General features: G+C 43.2%; 1 protein-coding gene across 1 annotated transcript in view; it reads left to right on the forward strand.

Moving 5' to 3' along the window:
• Positions 1-17,891, forward strand: part of SLC44A5 (solute carrier family 44 member 5) — a 159,071-nt gene continuing 141,180 nt past the window's right edge. Inside the window, exon 1 of the mRNA XM_087719455.1 lies at positions 1-401. Within this exon, the coding sequence (XP_087575581.1) occupies positions 365-401 (37 nt within the window). The 5' untranslated portion in view covers positions 1-364. The remainder of the gene's footprint in view (positions 402-17,891) is intronic.

Raw genomic sequence — 17,891 nt, forward strand, 5'->3', positions numbered from 1 at the left:
CCGAGGAAGCTTTTTAGCAACTGCGGCTGCCAGCGTCGCCGCCGCTGCCACCTCTCGGAGAGCTCGCCTCGCTATTCTCCGGCAGCGGCTCTTCTGCCTTGAGCGGGAGAGCGGGAGGCACAAAGGGGGAGCCTTGGAGGGGGGGGGTGCTCGGGGGCGCCAGAGAAGTGCAGCGAGCGGAGGAAGTAGAAGAGGAGGAGGAGAAAAACAAGCACCTGGGGCTCGGCTGCTCGCCTCCCCGCCGTTCTTCCCCAACCCCTCCGCCCGCCTCTCATGCCATTACAGCAACAAAGAGCACGCTGAGCAGCGGGCGGAGAGGCGCCCTGGCTCCGAGCTCCGTCAGCCCAGAAGGCGGCGGAGGACCATGGCTAGGAAAGGGGACGCCGCTGTCTCTCCTTACGGTAAGTCGGGCTGAAGGAGGCAAGGAAGGCAGGTGGCCGGCTTGCAAAAGCACAGCAGCGCGGGCTGAGGGGCGCGCTCGGCGCCGCAACCTAGTCCGGGCGGCTGGGCTGGGTATTTTTGGCCTGTTTCAGCCCGCGCATCCAGCTGCCGGAGTTGGGTTTTTTTTGGGAGGGGGGTTGCCTGGGGGTGGGAAAGAGAAAGCAAAGGGAGGAAAGCCCCCGTTTCGGCCGCCCCCGTTTCCCTCCTTTCTGCCTTCTTCCACCAAGGCTGCTTGTTGCTGCGTCCTTGAGGAGGTCGGAAAGTTGGGGCTCGGGCTGCGTGAGGAAGGGGGGCAGAGAGGAGGAGGAGAACTCCGGTGCGTTTCGTCTTTTCCTCTCGGGCGCGCGGGCTCGGCTGAGGAGAAAGAGGAGGCAGCCCTGAGGGGGGCAGGTGCACCCGCGCAGCTTTGTCTCCCTCTCCCGGGAGGGAATTGTTGGCCGGTTGGGGGCCGGGGGACTGGGCAGGCATGGGCCAGGGAGGACAAGGTTTGAGACCGGGTGGTGGTAAGGGGGAGGCTGTGAGGCGGAACGGCGACTGGCTGAAGAGGATGGAGGGATCCTTCCCCTCCGGGACAGCGCTTCTGGGGGTGGTTGGTTGCGAGATAAACAAGCAAAAGCCAGGCTGGGACTGGCTTGCCTGCCTCCTTTGCTCTGACTGGATAGAAACTATTCTTGTTGAGTGTTACTTCCTAGGAGTTGAGGGCAATAAATCTGGGGGCGCGGAGGTGAGGGAGATGAAAGGGGGCTGGCTGGGGCTGGGGGACGGACAAGAATCTTTTAGGCAGGAAACGCAAGGGGTGAATTTGTGGGCTACGGGGACTGAGGTGACTCGAGTGACTCTTGAAGAAAGAGGCAATGAATCAGGGACGTGGGGTTTGGGAACAGCCCTTAGGGGACTTGAAGGATCTTAGAGGAGTTCTGAAAGCAGAGCAATAAATAAACCGTTGTCATTCACAGCCACTTTTTCTGGGTTCAGACAAACATCTAGCCTTCTTTGATCGTTATTTAAGGGCTCATTAAGGCAGGAATACATGGGTGTAAAAAGCTGGGATGCAGTGACATTATGGTCTATGTGGCCATCCTGTTATAATTTGCAGTTCAGAAGCAGGGTAGAGATGGATGGATATGCTGTGTAATTTGCAAGGTAGACAGGTCTCCTCTTGAGTACCACACCATGCCTTTAAAAATCCCAATTTAGATGTTAAAATGTTTCCTTCTGTCCTCCAGTTCAGTACCAAAAGCTGTTTTTTGCCAGGTATCTTCTATTTATGTCTGGCTTTGACATTTGGATTTAGTTAGAAAATAATACATTCTGGTTCACTGCAATAGGAATGATCATATAGGATTCTATTAAATCATGCTCAGGATTTGTAGATATAAAAAATTATTAAACCATGCTCAGGATTTGTAGATATTCAAAGTGATCAATGGATTTTAAAGATGATTGTGGGATGGGTATCTCTGGCACATCAAGAGTGAAAAGGAAGCCACAAAAATGTAGTAGTTATTATTAGTTTTTCTTTGGGGGAGGAATCGAAGCAACTATTTTATTAGAGTTTTCTCAATGGTTCATATCCTTCTTTGTTCACAATGACAAGGCATATTTCATTTGTTTGATTGCATACCATACAGCATCTTACAAATAATGCCTACAGTTGCCTGTGTAAGTCTTGAGATCAATAATGGAGGAGAGGAAGCTAAAATAGATACATTTTTATGAGTCCTATATTATGATATACGGCAATCTTCTTTTAGCCTTCTTAATATGTACATGAAATGCATACAAATAAGAGCTGGGTTTTCCATAAGGATAGAAATATGTCTTATGAATATAAGATACTACCCTGTATTGAATTGTTTTTTTTCTTTTATCCTGCCGTTATTTTTACAACTCAAGGCAGTGTGCATAAACCTTCCACCTCTTATTTTCTCTTTACAACTCTGTAAGGCAGGTTGGGCTGAAAGGGGGTTATCCAGTGGGCATTCATACACATGGGAAAACCAGAGCTCACATTCTCCTAAGGTCTAGTCCAGAACCTTATATATCACTGCCATTCAAAGTTGCAATTGTACTGAAAAAAGTAACTTATGACCATTATTCATATCTATGACTATTGTAGCATCCCTATGTGATCAAAATTCAGACACATGGCAATTGGTATTTATTTATGATGGTTGCAGGCCACGTGATCATCTTTTGCAACCTTCAGACAAGCAAAGTCAATCGGGAAGTCAGATTCACTTAACAATCATATTACTAACTTAACATCTACAGTGATTTACCTAAAGCTACTTAATTTACTGTGGCAAGAAAGGTCATAAACTGGGGCAAAACTCACTTAACAATTATCTTGCTTCACAACAGAAATTTGGGGCTCAAATATAATCATAAATATAGGACTACCAGTACACAAACTGGATCTCAATAAATAAACTACAGGTAATCCTCAACTTGCAACCATTCATTTAGTGACAATCAAAATTACAATGGCACTGAAAAAAGTGACATAACTTTCACACTTATCATTGCGTGATCCTTTATAATCATGTGATTCACAGTGGCACAGTGGTTAGAGTGCAGTACTGCAGGCTACTTCGGCTGATCACTGGCTGCCAGTAGTTTGGCAGATCAAATCTCAACAGGCTCAAGGTTGACTCAGCCTTCCATCTTTCCGAGGTTGGTAAAATGAATACCCAGATTGTTGGGGGCAATAGACTGACTCTGTAAACCTCTTAGACATCATTGTGAAGTCTAAGTATATAAGTCTAAGTACTATTGCTATCAGAATTCAGATGCTTGGCAACTGGTTCATATTTATGACCATTGCTGAATCTCAGGGTCATGGGATCACCCTTTGCAACCTTCTGACAAGCAAAGTCAATGGAGAAGACATATTCACTTAATCACGGTACTAATTTAATAGCTGCAGTGGTTCACTTAACAACTGTGTCAAGAAAGGTCATAAAATGGAAACTTGCTTAACAACTGTCTTATTGAGCAATATAAATTTTGGGCTGAATTGTGAATTGAGAACTACCTGTACTGGTGCATACTGAATTTTTCGGAGTATAAGACGCACCTTTTTCCCTCAAAAAAGAGGCTGAAAATCTGGGTGCGTCTTATACACAGAATACAGCATTTTTTTGCTTCCCCAAACCCCACCCTCTTCACCAAGATGGCCGTGCACAGCTTCTAGTAAGATTTTAGAGAGCTCCTGGGGGCTGGGGAGGGCAGAAATGAGCAAAAATGGCCCATTTGTTGCTCAATTTTACCCCCCCAACCCCCAGGCACACTCTATAAGCTTCCTAAAGGCTATCCACCCACCCTTTTTTATACAAAAAAACAGGCCCATTTTCATGAAAAATGGGCCATTTTTTGCTTGTTTTTGGCCCCTCACCCCTCCAGGAGCACTCTGCAAGCTCCCTAAAGGCTATTAATGCGTTGTGAAACATTGGCTGTTTTGGGGAGGTTTGCAGAGTGCAAAAACTTTTTTTGTATTTTCCTCTTCAAAACCTTACTGCATCTTATACTACGAAAAATAGGGTACTTTGACAAATAGTGCTTCTTAAGTTCTCTAGTATTTTTCATTACTTTCTATCAGTGGTGGGATTCACTTACCTTTGCTACTGGTTTGGAAATGTGAGTGCGCAGAAGGTCACGCATTATGTCTGGGTGGGTGGAGCCTCCAGTAGCCGCTGCTACCGGTTCACCTGAACCAGTAAGAACCAGCTGAATACCACCTCTGCTTTCTAGCCATTTAACTGGATAACCCAGGACTGAACTACTGAGTTTTATTTCTTCCTTATCATTTGAATGAAAAAAACCATGCAATATCTGTTTATTATAGGATGAGGCTAGTCTATGTGAGATTCCTGTGTATTTATTAATCAAATTTATTTATTAACAAAATTTGTATAGCAGCCCTACTCACAAAACACAGCCTGGCTTGTACGTAAAATTCTGTTTGGAGCAACCTGAAATAATATGGCATACAAACAACTGGTTTGTGCCATGTAGATTCACAAGAAAATCATTCAACTAGAAAGTGTAGCAATGTAATGAAGAGTCTTCTGTCACTTAGCAACATTTTGTTTTCCTCTCGATTCTCCTTTTCCTATTCTTTCTTTTGCTCTGTACCCATAATCTACAAAGGTTTATGCTCTAATAACAATGTTGGTTTTTAAAGACACAATGTATTTACACTTCTTCTGCAACAAATTCATATGATTACCTCTAAAAATTGTGACATGACTTTCTTTAGTCTCAGGGGTGTGTATAAGTGTGTGCTGGATAAGAAAAAAGATGCTGTCTAGGACTGCCTAGCAGAAACCCCACTCTTTATTTTTTACATGTGCCATGTGCATGGCACACATAAAAACAGGGCAAAGCATTGATCACACAGTGGAAGCTGCCATCTTATTTTTCTGGCCTCTTCCATGGATACCTTTGTTAAGTTTGATCTTTAGCAGGTGTGGGGAACTAATACCACATTTTCCCGAAAATATGACCTACCCCAAAATAAGCCTTAGCCCGATTTTCATGCCTGTGCCTAATATAAGCCCTACCTAAAAATAAGCCCTACTTAAGCTACGCCCACCATTTGTTATAGGAGGTGGGGAGAGGCACAGATGTAATAGTCAAGCTAGGGTTGGGGTGGGGGTGTTGAAGATTCCCCATCTGCCCTGCACCTGCATACTTTAGGACCCTGCAGTCAGGCCTCCCATGCCCTTTGCACCACTGCCCGACTGCTTCTGCAGCCAGTTGTAGCTGAACTCATTGTGCCAGTGGAGCTGCTCTCAGAAGGACATTGTGAGGCTCATTGCACTTATGGAGTCACTGTCGGTCGCCGCGAGCCTCGTCGTGCTGGTGCAGCTGCTTGCAGCAGGATGCTGCATGGTGTGTTGTGCCGTTGCATGCACGAGTGGCTCCACCAGCATGACAAGCCTCACAGCGCCTTTCTAAGAGTGGTTCCACAAGTGCAAAGAGCCTAATGGCCTGGCACGAGCAGCTTCAGCGGTGCAATAAGACACGAGCTGCAGTGTCCCTGTAGCAGCAGGGCCAGTAGGCAGGGAGAGCGGAGGGTGGGATGCTGAGAGCGTGGGTCATTGCAGCTGCAGGCAAGTAAACAGTGGAACAGAGGGCAGGGCAGGCGGTAGCAGCACTCCCTCTCCTGTCGGTCCCTGCACTCGCCGCCTCCCGCATATCAGTTAAAGGCCAGATTAGGGACACCTTCATGGGATAAAAATGATCTATATGGTCACTAAGAATTGATACTGACTTGATGGCACATGATCAACTCTAAGGAAGGAAATTCAAACTAACCAATGATACTTGCTTCACTTGACCTAATCAGTGAGGATACATAATAGTTCAGATTCAACGGTAAAAACATTGTGTCATAGCATCTGGGCACAGCTGTAATACCTGTTTGAACCTGCTTAAAGTGGCCACCTGCTGTCCTCTGAAATAACTTTTGGCTTTATTAAAGTGATGCATAGCTAATTTCTTCAGTATCTATTAACATACATCTGAATAATAAGAGAAATCAAAATGTGTAATTTTATACAAATATGTCATCTTCTTTTCATTGTTTCTGGACACAGAACAGAAAGGCTTAGAATGTAGAATTCATCCAAGTGTCTAATAATAAAACCTTGGCAGAAGCTTGACAGCACTGCAAATCTAGCTATATTGTACCCATTATCTAGCATTGTCTATCCCAACATGTTAGATGCAGCTGTCAGTGTACAGAGAGTGATCCTCCCACAAATGATAGTAGCATTAAAAAAAAGATAATCTGAAAGGTACAGGCAGAGCAGAAACATAGTTTACTTTTCAGAAGGAGCATTCTGTATAATTTGTTAATTACCCACCATTTATTGATTTCTTTCATTTGTTTATAGTCATTGAAATGAGCTGTGTTGCAAACAGGCCACAGATCTTCAGCTAAACCATTCATAATTTTTTGTTGGCTGTAACTAATGACTTTCCTTCTCAAGTTATTACTGTGACTGTTGGCTGACTCTTTGGATAGCATTAATTTGGTGCTTGTCTTGCTATGTAGAATGCAAAGCAGTCAATTGATATCTGAGAAGATATGCACAAATAGCTTTTGTAAACTTGTAAAGATTTCCTTTATGTTCTCATTTGTGATCTATTGCTTATTTTAAGCACATATGTATGCTTTAAATGTAATACTTATCCAGCATGAGCATTGCATACTGCAGTGCCTTAATATCCTTTAATTGTGGAATGTACTACAAAATTTTCACTTGAGATAGTTAAAGTAAAATAAAATATGTTTTTGACAGAGCAAAGTTTTTAAACAATTAACATTGCAACTGCTAGGAATATTTTGTTTGTTTAATTATATTGTATTGCCTTATATTGCACATTGATATAGATATATGTAGAATCACATGAAATATCTCTCATTACTTTTCCTGTATACATTATTATTACAGATAGTCCTCGATTTACAGCAGTTTGTGTAGAAATTATTTGAACTTATGATGGCACTGAAAAAACGGACTTAAGACCAGTGCTTACATTTACAAATGTTGCAGTGTTCCAGCAGTCATATTATTGTGATTTGTGACCTTGGTTATTTACATTATTTACAATGGTTTCAGCATCCTGATGTCACATGATCGCCATTCGTGACTTTCCCAGCTGACTTCCAACAAGCAAAGACAATAAGGGAAATTGAATTGAATTGAATTTATTACATTTATATGCTGCCCTTTTCCCCGAAGGGGAAATTGGTTTCACTTAATAACCACATAATCACATTTGTCAAATTGGGAGTAGTCATGTGATGATTCACTTAATGACCATATTGGTTAGCAATAGTAGTTCTAATTCCAATTGTGGTCTTAAGTTGAAGACTACCTGATAATTTGGAAATTAATAACATATTCTGGAGGTTTCAAAAAACAACTAATGCATGTTTCAGAAGATACAAAAATGACTATTTCATTGTAGAAAGTTATTTGTATTCTTAAAAATTTACATAGGGAAACATGAGAGGTGAACAGTACAACTAATTACATGGCTGTCTATAACCACTTTCATTTATTTATTTCAACTATTGTAATAAAATTATATTGGTTCAAATGTATCATAAATCAATTTAGCATCTGGTTTTTGAAATAAGCTTACTGTGACAAAAACTGCATTATCAAATTGACTTATTGCCAGTTGTGTAACAAAAGAAACATTTGGCAGAAATTATGTGCTTAACTACATAGTACAAATATGTCTGATAATATATTATTAGTTTATACAGGACTGAAATGTTCATAAGTACTTATTCACATTTAGCTCACTTTAATTCCTTAACTAAAAGGAATGTAAATTATAGTGATTTTTTGTTTTTTTGCAGCTGGTTGATTTTTTCCCCAAAATAGGGCTATCAAGCCCTATTTTTATATTCTTATGCCATTAAGGAAAGTTCTACCATGAGATGAATGTTTGTTTTAATTGGTAGTATAAATGGTGCCATGGACATCTGCACAGTATATTTAGTTGGTATTTAAAATATATCATAAAGTGTTTTTACAGTACAATCTATTTTAAGGGGAAGATTTTTTTTAAATAGCTATTCAGTTTTTGTTAAAAAGTCTATTGTGAACAATTTTTAGATCAATAGAAGGCCTATTGGAAATGAACGTGGAGTTCTGTGTACAAATCCCAGCTGCAAATTTTTGAAAGCTAGTCATGCTCCTAGCTTCAGTTGTCTATTATAAAATAAGAATGAAAATGAATTGTTTCATTGAGGTTTTAGGAATGCAAAAGAGTTTGTTGATTCCTCTTTTCTCTCAATAGTTTGACCATAAATCTAATTTTTACATTTGATGTTATTGATAGGAACTTGAAAGGATCAGTTGCCCTTTAAAAAAAATCATCTGGGATGTGAAACATTTCTGCAATACATTTAATGTTAGAGAATTTAAAAATAACGATCTGATATGAAAAAGAGAAAGGACTGAAAGTGACAATTAGTTCAAAAATTAGCTTGGCCCATGCAGCAAGAGTGATGGTATAACTCTTGGCCTTTATTTTTTAATCAACCCATCAGAAGTAATCAGGGATAAAATTATCTATACAAATTCTAAATCTTTATAGCATGTGTTTGCTATTCTGCATTCTTAGAACAACTTGTTTTGAGGTCTATATATAATATTAGCCAATCTGTAAACCGTTTGGTTATGCTTTCAGAGATATATCCTTACCAGATTCCTCAATGCCTTCAACAGTGACAGAGCTTCTAATGCACTTCATTCACTAAAAAAGTTGCGATATCTTCAGAGATATATTTACCTTGAAAATAACCCATGTAGAATTGTATAGCACAGTCAAACATCAGCACAGGTCATGTTTTATAGCATGTTGTATTATATCACAAACTGTTTTATGATAATTTTAAGTCATAATATGTATTATGAAATTTTCCAAATTACATAAAACATCATGGATCCCAGATTTTGGATACATTCTATAAGTTAGTCCATTTGATATATCGTGGATCAAAAATGGTTGCCTGATGATGCACTAAAAGTTTATAGGAGCAAGAGTTTTAGTTGTGTGTAGACGGGCACTGTCAGAATTATTTATTCCATTTATGTACCATTGTTTTCAATACAATGACTCATAGCCAAAGTTTACAATGTCTCCCTATGTAAATTTGATGGTATATTCACAGTAAGGTACCCCAAAAAAATCTGTGATAGTAAGATTCAGAAAAACACAGTATTAAAAAGTAGAGATGCAATAATTAGGAACAGAATTGTCATTCTAAACAGGGCAAATACTTTGACTAGAACAGTAGGTCTCAACCTTCCTAATGCCGTGACTCTTTAATACAGTTCCGCATGTTGGGGTGATCCCCAACCATAAAATTATTTTATGTTTTCCATATCTTTTGAAAATATATGTTTTCTAATGGTCTTAGGCGACCCCTGTGAAAGGGTCGTTCAACCCCCAAAGGGGTCCTGACCTACAGGTTGAGAACCACTGGACTAGAAGGTACACAGAGAAAGATTCAAGGACACAGTCTCCATGAAATATTTTTATTACAGATATTCGAAAAACAATACTTTAGAAAATCAGTAACTTGAAACTCTGGAATTTAAGCCCCATTTATTAGTAGCCCCCAGATTCAAACCTAGGTATATTTTTACTACAGTATTTTTACATTTTAATGGTTTGAGCACTGCTCAGAGCTCAATGGAAGAAGAGATAAGCATTTTGGCATTATTATTTTAATAGACAAATCTTGTCTCAGTTCTCTGAGTTTTTTGCCCTCCGTTCATTTATAGAGCTGTTAACAACTATAATTAAAACATCAGGGGGGAAAATTCCCTCACCAGATTTTAGTTTCTGTACTGTAATGTTAAGTTATTTTATGCAGGGAGGAACCCAAATAAAATCTGCTTTATGTTAGATGCTTCCAAGTAGAGAAGTCATGCTACATATAGGAGCAAGCTTGTAAAACCGAGGAGTCACCTCAGTTGGATAGTTGGACCCATTTTGAGAACTCGTTATGAATAAATGGGTAACTAATCATAAAACTGTCTTTTTTTCTGGGGAGATTTATGAGCTTCCATTCATAGTATAGGACTCTAGCCACTTATTATATTTATATATTTATAATGAGCAAATGTGGCACTCGGGGAATAAATGTGTAAGCATTCGGAACAAACTATGGTGATAAAAAAATGATGAAAACTACATTGCAATATAATGACACAGATCCTGGCCGTATTTTTTGCTGTGGTGTCATATCAAGTACATTAGCCATATGGATTATAATGCATCATTATGTGACAGATAATTCTTCCTTTGCCTTTCCCTAAAGAGGGTATTAACATGTATCATGTTACAAATTATTTTGTTCTAAGGTTTTGTATTTCTTCATATCAATGTGGAATTACTAGATTTTAGTAATTAACCAAAAACAACTTGTTCTTAATTGCTATAAAGAAAGAATCCAAATATTGGGCCAGAGGTTTGCATGAGGTGATCTAATGAGATGCAGTGACATTTTGGAAATATTATAATCTATTGTAAATTTATATTTTAGACATGTTTAAAGCACGGAATATGTAAATGTCTGATATAAACTTTCAAATCCCATTATGCTGACAATGACTAACTTAATGGCTTTTCTTATAAGCATGTAGATAGGGATACTGAAAGGCATATATCTTCTCAATAATATATCATACCTGGTAATTCCAAAAAGTTCAGTATCTGGTATCAAAATATTAATTGGTATTGCATGTTATTTAAAATGACTATTTTAAATAATTTCGAGGCTCTTCTTCTATATAATATATAGAATTTGGAAAACATTGCAGTAATGTGTTAATTAAGTTATGGAATGCTTGTTATGAACCCAATTGTACAAAGAATTAAAAAATAAGCAAGAATTTTGTTATAGAAAATGGTTTTAGTTTTTGTACACTTATTCCCCTAAACTGGGTAGGAGGGATAAGCAGGTGGGAGAGAAGGAGAGATAAGGTCAACATTTAAGTATATGACCTTTTATTCCTATTCCTTAAAACATGTGTAGAAATCATAGCAAACTGGATCAAAATACAGAATATTTATGATTGGACATGAGCCTCAAAAGAGCTTAGCCATCTTACAACAATTCAAGACATAAACTATTCCAATTTGCTTTCAGTTCAAAAATATGTATCATTAAAAATACAGCTTCACTGTATGGAAATGATCATTGCATTTTTTTCTTTTTTCTTTCTCTCTCTCTCTTTCTCCTTCCTTCCTTCCTTCCTTCCTTCCTTCCTTCCTTCCTTCCTTCCTTCCTTCCTTCCTTCCTTCCTTCCTTCCATCCATCCATCCATCCATCCATCCATCCCACATTCCTTCCCGCCCTTCTCCCCTCTCTTTCTAAGACAGATCAATTATGATTATATTTTATAATGAAACTTTTAAATATTTCCCATTGAGGAATAAATGGCTGAGGCGAACGATTGCTGAAACACAAATTGCTTTAATAAACACAACTATGGTAACAGAACAGAGCCGGCCGGTTTGACAGCTATTTATACAGGAGGCTGTCACACCGGCAACCAATTAGAACATGACCTTTTCCCGCCAGAATCCTCCTTTAATTTCAGCCAATGGTAATCAAACATATCCCTAATTGACACAGAAGATATAACTCCACTTTTCCCCCAGACTGCACACGCGTAGTCTGAGAGGTAGGCCGGCTGTCGCCTGCTCCTTTGAGAGCGTCGAAGGGGTTGGACCAGCGACTGCAACGCAATTGGTGAATTTGGTACTCTTCCTTCTCGATGACGGTCCGCAGAACTCCCTGGAGACTCAACCCCTGCCTTGGAACTTTGGTTGCCAGCTGAGTCGGCCATCAAGATGTCATCTGGCGGGAACGGCATGCATGGAAAGTCCGGTGGAACGTTTGGCCGGCAGGTGGTGCTGGATGTTTCTGGGAGTTGTTTGTGTTCCGTATCAGTTGTGGCCTCTGGGGCCTGCGCATCATTCCTGTCTCTTGAGTCAGAGGCCCTAGGGCCCCGCGGTGCATGCTGGCTACGTAGTTGGTCTATATGTCATCTCCACACCCGACCATCAGTGAGCAGGACCCTGTAAGAGCAGAGTCCCGTTACTTCTATTATCTCCCGGGCACGCATTTGTGAATGCCTGCAAAATTCTGTCCGAAGACCCAATTCCCTTTATCAAGCCCTCGCTTGCACACTCCCCCCACCTGGCTATGGGCATTTGTGCATAATGAGGGTATATTCTGTTTAGTGTCATCTGGAGCCATCGGCCTATTAGCAGCTCCACTGGACTTTTATTTATTAATGGACAGGGAGTTTAGTGTTGTAACAGCAAATAATCAGATATTTTGTCCTGTAATGGCCCATTCCCCATTCTACCGAGTGCCTCCTTTGCGGAGTGGACCGCCCGTTCCACCCTGCCATTACTGGACGGGTGGAATGGGGACGTAAATGCTTGGCATACCCCAAAGGAGGCCAAGAATGTCTGGAAACTTTCAGCCGTCCATTGCTGTCCATTGTCCAAGACCACCACGTCTGGGATTCCATGAGAGGCGAATATATGTTTCAATACCCTGATTGTTGCTTCTGCTGTGGTGGAGCCCATGGGCACAATCTCAACCCATTTGGAAAATGCGTCCACAACCACCAAGATCATGGGTGAATGGGTCCGGCAAAATCCACATGCAGTCAGGACCATGTGGCTGAGGGCATTTCCCATTCCCTAGCCTCTGCCATCAGTGGCACCGGCTGAGACAACTGACAAAAATTGCATTGCCATACCCAATTTAGGATTGCTTCATCCATTTTAGGTCATCACAGGGCACTCCGGGCCAAGGCTTTCATATGGACAATGCCCGGATGCCCCTCATACAGCCGCTCTAACATTTGGGAGCGCAGCGTTTGTGGAATGACCACTCAATTGCCCCATAGGAAGCACCCCCTTAGTTCAGACAGTTCTGTTCACCTTCAGACGGATGGCAGGAACTCCTCCCCCAACTGACCCAGAGGCCAGCCTTTGTGGACCCACTCCCGGACCCTCAGAATTACCTTGTTCTTATGTGAGCATGCTTCTATATCCGATGCAGTGATAGGCAGCTTCAACTCATCCAGGGCGAGTACCTGACATGCAGGAGCTGGGTCCTTCACTGGAATGGGTAATGGGCAGCGAGTCGGGACATCAGCGTGCCCTAAATGTTTCCCAGGCTGGTACTCCAACCGGTAGGAGTAGGCAGCTAAAAATTCAGACCACCGTAGCATCCGAGATGATAAAATTAAAGGTCGCCCGCCAGAATGCCCAGAAGTGGCTTATGATCGGTGATAAGAAGGAAATGGTGGCCATACAAATAATCGTGGAATCTCTTGATTCCCACAATAGCCGCAAGTGCCTCTTTATCGACCTGGCTGTAATTACGTTCCGTGGTCGATAAAGTGCATGAGAAATAGGTAATAGGAGCCTCCTGCCCATCTGGCAACCTATGTACTAGAACTGCCCCAATGCCATAAGGTGATGTATCACAAGTCAGAGTCAATGGTAACCTCTAATTATATTGCATGAGGTCAGCCGCTGACATCAATAGTGACTTCATGGCAGCGAAAGCCTTGGCCTCAGTCTGTCCCCAATGCCATACCATTGACTTATCCAAAAGTCTATGGAAGGGTTCTGCCACAGATGCTTTATGTGGTAAGAACACCATGTAAAAGTTAAGCAAGCCTAAAAATGCCTGCAGTTCCTGTTTACAGGTAGGGGTAGGAGCCCTATGAATAGCCTCCACTTTGGATGGCTTGGGGTGTATCCCTGTGGAATCTATCAAAAATCCTAAAAACTCCACTGATGGAACTCCCAATATGCACTTACTTTTCTTTAAGCGAAGGCCAGCTCCCCTGAAACGTGTTAAGATAGCCCGTATCTTGACGACAAGATCTGCTGTGTCCTTGGCAGCCAGCAGTATGTCATCAATCTCGCCCAGCCACCCTGTTTAGGATAACCTGCTCCCTCCTGAAAGGGAGGGATGCGGGTGAGCCCTTACAGGGTAGAGCTGAAGAATTTGTTCAGTTTCTGTCGGATAAAGTCGCTCGGATTCGGACAGACCTGGACTCCATTTGGACAGTACCACCCGAGATGCCGGGGGAGGGTCTTGATCGGATTTCTTGGAGTGAGTTCCAACTTGTTGCTCCTGAGGAAGTGGACAAGGCCATGGGAGTGGTGAGTGCCTCCACCTGCTTACTGGACCCATGTCCCTCCTGGCTGATCTCGACCAGCAGGGAGGTGACACGAGACTGGCTCCAGAGGATTGTTAACACCTCTCTTCAGGAGGGATCTTTCCCGCACCCTCTAAAGGATGCGGTGGTGAGACCCCTCCTTAAGAAACTTTCCCTGGACCCAGCCATCCTTAATAACTATCATCCAGTCTCCAACCTCCCTTTTGTCGGGAAGGTTGTTGAGATGGTGGTGGCCTTTCAACTCCGACGGACCTTGGATGAAGCAGATTATCTGGATCCCTTTCAGTCGGGTTTCAGGCCTGGTTACTGCACCTAAACTGCTTTGGTTGCGCTGACCAATGATCTCTGGCGGGCCAGGGATAGAGGACATTCCTCTATCCTGGTGCTTCTTGACCTCTCAGCGGCCTTCAATATCATAGACCATGGTATCCTTCTGTGATGATTATGGGGGGTGGGAGTGGGAGGCACTGTCTTACGGGGGTTCTCCTCCTACCTCTCGGACAGGTCGCAGTCGGTGTTGGTTGGAGGACAGAGATTGACCCCTAGGCCCCTCAAATATGGGGTGCCTCAGGGTTCAGTCCTGTCCCCCCTCCTATTTAATATCTACATGAAGCCGCTGGGTGAGATCATACGCCGGCACAGGATCAAATATCATCAATAAGCGATGATACTCAATTGTATCTGTCCGCCCCGTGCCAACTCAGCGAAGCAGTGGAAGTGATGTGCCAGTGCCTGGAGACTGTCAGGGTCTGGATGGGAGCGAACAAGCTTGCACTCAATCCAGACAAGACCGAGTGGCTATTGATATTGCCTCCCAAGGATAGTCCAGACATTCCATCTCTTAGCCTGGGGGGTGAAATTTTACATCCCTCAGAGAGGGTCCGCAACCTGGGTGTCCTCCTGGACTCGTAGCTGACGTTAGAACACCATCTGTTGGCTGTGACCAGGGGGGCTTTTGCCCAGGTTTGCCTGATGCACCAGCTGCGGCCCTACCTGGACCGGGAGGCACTTTGAATGGTCACTCATGCCCTCATCACCTCAAGGCTTGATTACTGTAATGCGCTCTACATGGGGCTGCCCCTGAAGAGTGTTCGGAGACTACAGTTGGTCCAGAATGCAGCCACGCGAGCGATATTGGGTGTACCTAGATACACCCAGGTTACACCCATCCTCCGTGAGCTGCACTGGCTCACTATTGGTCTCCGAACACGCTTCAAGATGCTAGTCATTATTTTTAAAGCCCTACATGGTTTATCTGAGAGACCACCTCCTGCCACATACCTCCCAACAACCAACAAGATCTCACAGGTTGTGCCTCCTCCGGGTGCCGTTGGCCGGACAATACCGGCCAGCGGCCCCTCGGGGGAGGGTCTTCTCTGTAGCTGCTCCGGCCCTGTGGAATGACCTACCCGTAGAGATCCGGACTCTTTCCACTCTCTCGGCCTTCCGAAAAGCCACTAAAACCTGGCTGTTCCGGCAGGCCTGGGGCTGTTGATCAATGGCCAGCCCCACCTAGACAGAATGGATGGTGTGTTATTTTAAAAACTATATTTTTTATTCTTAATTTTTAACATTTTTATCTTGTCTCTGTAAGCCGCCCAGAGTCCTACGGGATTGGGCGGCATACAAATTTATTAAATTTCAATTTCCATTTCAATCAAAATATGGGACTACGCCATCTAGCCCATGCAGCAGGCATTCCATTAGTCCCTGAAACAACCCGGGAGCCACACAGACTCCAAACTGGAGCCTATGGCATTTGAAGGCCCCCTTATGGGTTACAATAGTCTGAGCCCTGGCCGTAAGCTCATCAACAGGTAGCTGTTGATAAGCCTGGGCCATATCTAATTTAGCGAAAATCCGTCCCTGTCCCAATAAATGCAATAAGTACTGCACTACTGGAATAGGGTATGGATTGACCTGCAGCACTTTATTCAAAGTGGAACGATAATCAGCGCAGATTCTTATGGGCCTGTTGGCCTTCACAGGGGTGACTATCGGGGTCTCCCACTGTGAATGATCGACGGGCTCAAAGATACCCTTTATTCAATTCCACCTCCACTTTAGCTCTAATAGTGAAGGGCATCCTTCGGGCTTTTAGGCGAATAGGTGCAACCATGGGGTCTTAATTCAACGTAATAGGGGTGCCCTTATAATTAGCCAACGTTCCCTCAAAAACACCAGCAAATTCATCATACAAATGGTCAAAACCATCAGATGCAGTCGCAGCATGTATCCTGGCAATAGTTAGCCCCAATGGCTCAAACCAATCTATGCCCAAAAGAGGCCAGAGGATTGGTGACTACAATCAGGGGTAGGTGGCCTTTGAATTCACGATGCTCCACACACCGACACTGTTCCAAGCACCGGATTTGCCTTTCCTTGGTAATCGCGGAGATGGCAGCTGCAATGCAATAAGGAGTCTTTCGTAACTGCAGGCATCAGTTGTTTAAGGGTTGCCCAGGAAATGATAGTTTTAGTAGAAGTGGGAGCGATTTCCATTTTACAAGGTGAGCGCTCGATCTCGACCATAAGAAAAAACTTTTTTGATTTCTGGGAGTTCTCTGCTGCTGAACGCACATCCCAAACATCTTGGGATGAGTCGTCGTCCACAGCGGCGCAATAGGGTTTTGGACACCCTGCCTGCCCAGTGGATTTTCTTCCAGAGTAAGCTTCATTGTATTGACCAGGGCTAGGTAACAGGGCTCGGCACACACCTGCCAAATGCCCCGTTTTCCCGCATCAGCGGCAGGTGGCCATTTTGAAATGGCAATTTGATTGATTGTGGTTGGCCCCACAACTGAGGCAACCTTTCTGAGGTAATTTGGCAGGCCATCCACTTCCAGCTGCCCTGGCTCTCAGTCGGGCAACCTCATCGCCCTCATTAAATAATTCTTCCTCAGGAATTTCTTGCTGGTTCACAGTCATTGATTTGAGCCCTGTTGGGACGGCTGCTATATATCTTTGAATTTGGGCAGTTGAGTTCTCGCCCATCTTGCTGGCCCTGGCCTCATCAATCGCAATTTGGAAGGTGAGTTCTGCTTTAGCCAACAGCCTCTGCTGCAATTTCAAGTCCCGAATACCACACACAAATTGTTCCACAAGGGTATCATCAAGTTCAGGAAATTGGCAATTAATAGCTTCTCTGCGCAGCGAGGTCACATATTGTATTATGGATTCAACCTCCCTCTGAAGGCACTGCCTAAACACATGTCTTCTTGCAATTTTAGACGGGGTTGGAGCGTAGTGATTTTTTAATTTACTCAGGAGCACCTCCCAAGGGACAGTATTCATGGACGCCAGGACCGACAACACTCTGGCTGTTCCAAATATTTCCAGCCCGCAGGCACTGAGGAAGAATTCTTTCTTCCTTTCAGTCGTCACCTCAGTAAGATCGTTGGCTAGAATGAAGCAATCAAATCTCTCAATGAATGCTTCCCAGGATTCTTTTTCTGCATTGAAGGGTGCGAAGCTCGGAATGGCTGCCATTACGAAGCTATAATTACACAGTATCTCCGGTGGCTGAGGGAACTTAGTATCCCACCTTCATCGCCAGTTTTAAATATTCCCCGTTGAGGAATAAATGGCTGAGGCGAGCGATTGCTAGAACATGAACTGCTTTAATAAACACAACTATGGTAACAGAACAGAGCCGGCTGGTTTGACAGGAGGCTGTCAAACCGGCAACCA

The sequence above is a fragment of the Thamnophis sirtalis genome, unplaced genomic scaffold (genome assembly GCF_051295495.1).
Source record: "Thamnophis sirtalis isolate CommonGarterSnake01/CBP01778 unplaced genomic scaffold, rThaSir2_p1.2 scaffold_7, whole genome shotgun sequence".
NCBI lineage: Eukaryota > Metazoa > Chordata > Lepidosauria > Squamata > Natricidae > Thamnophis > Thamnophis sirtalis.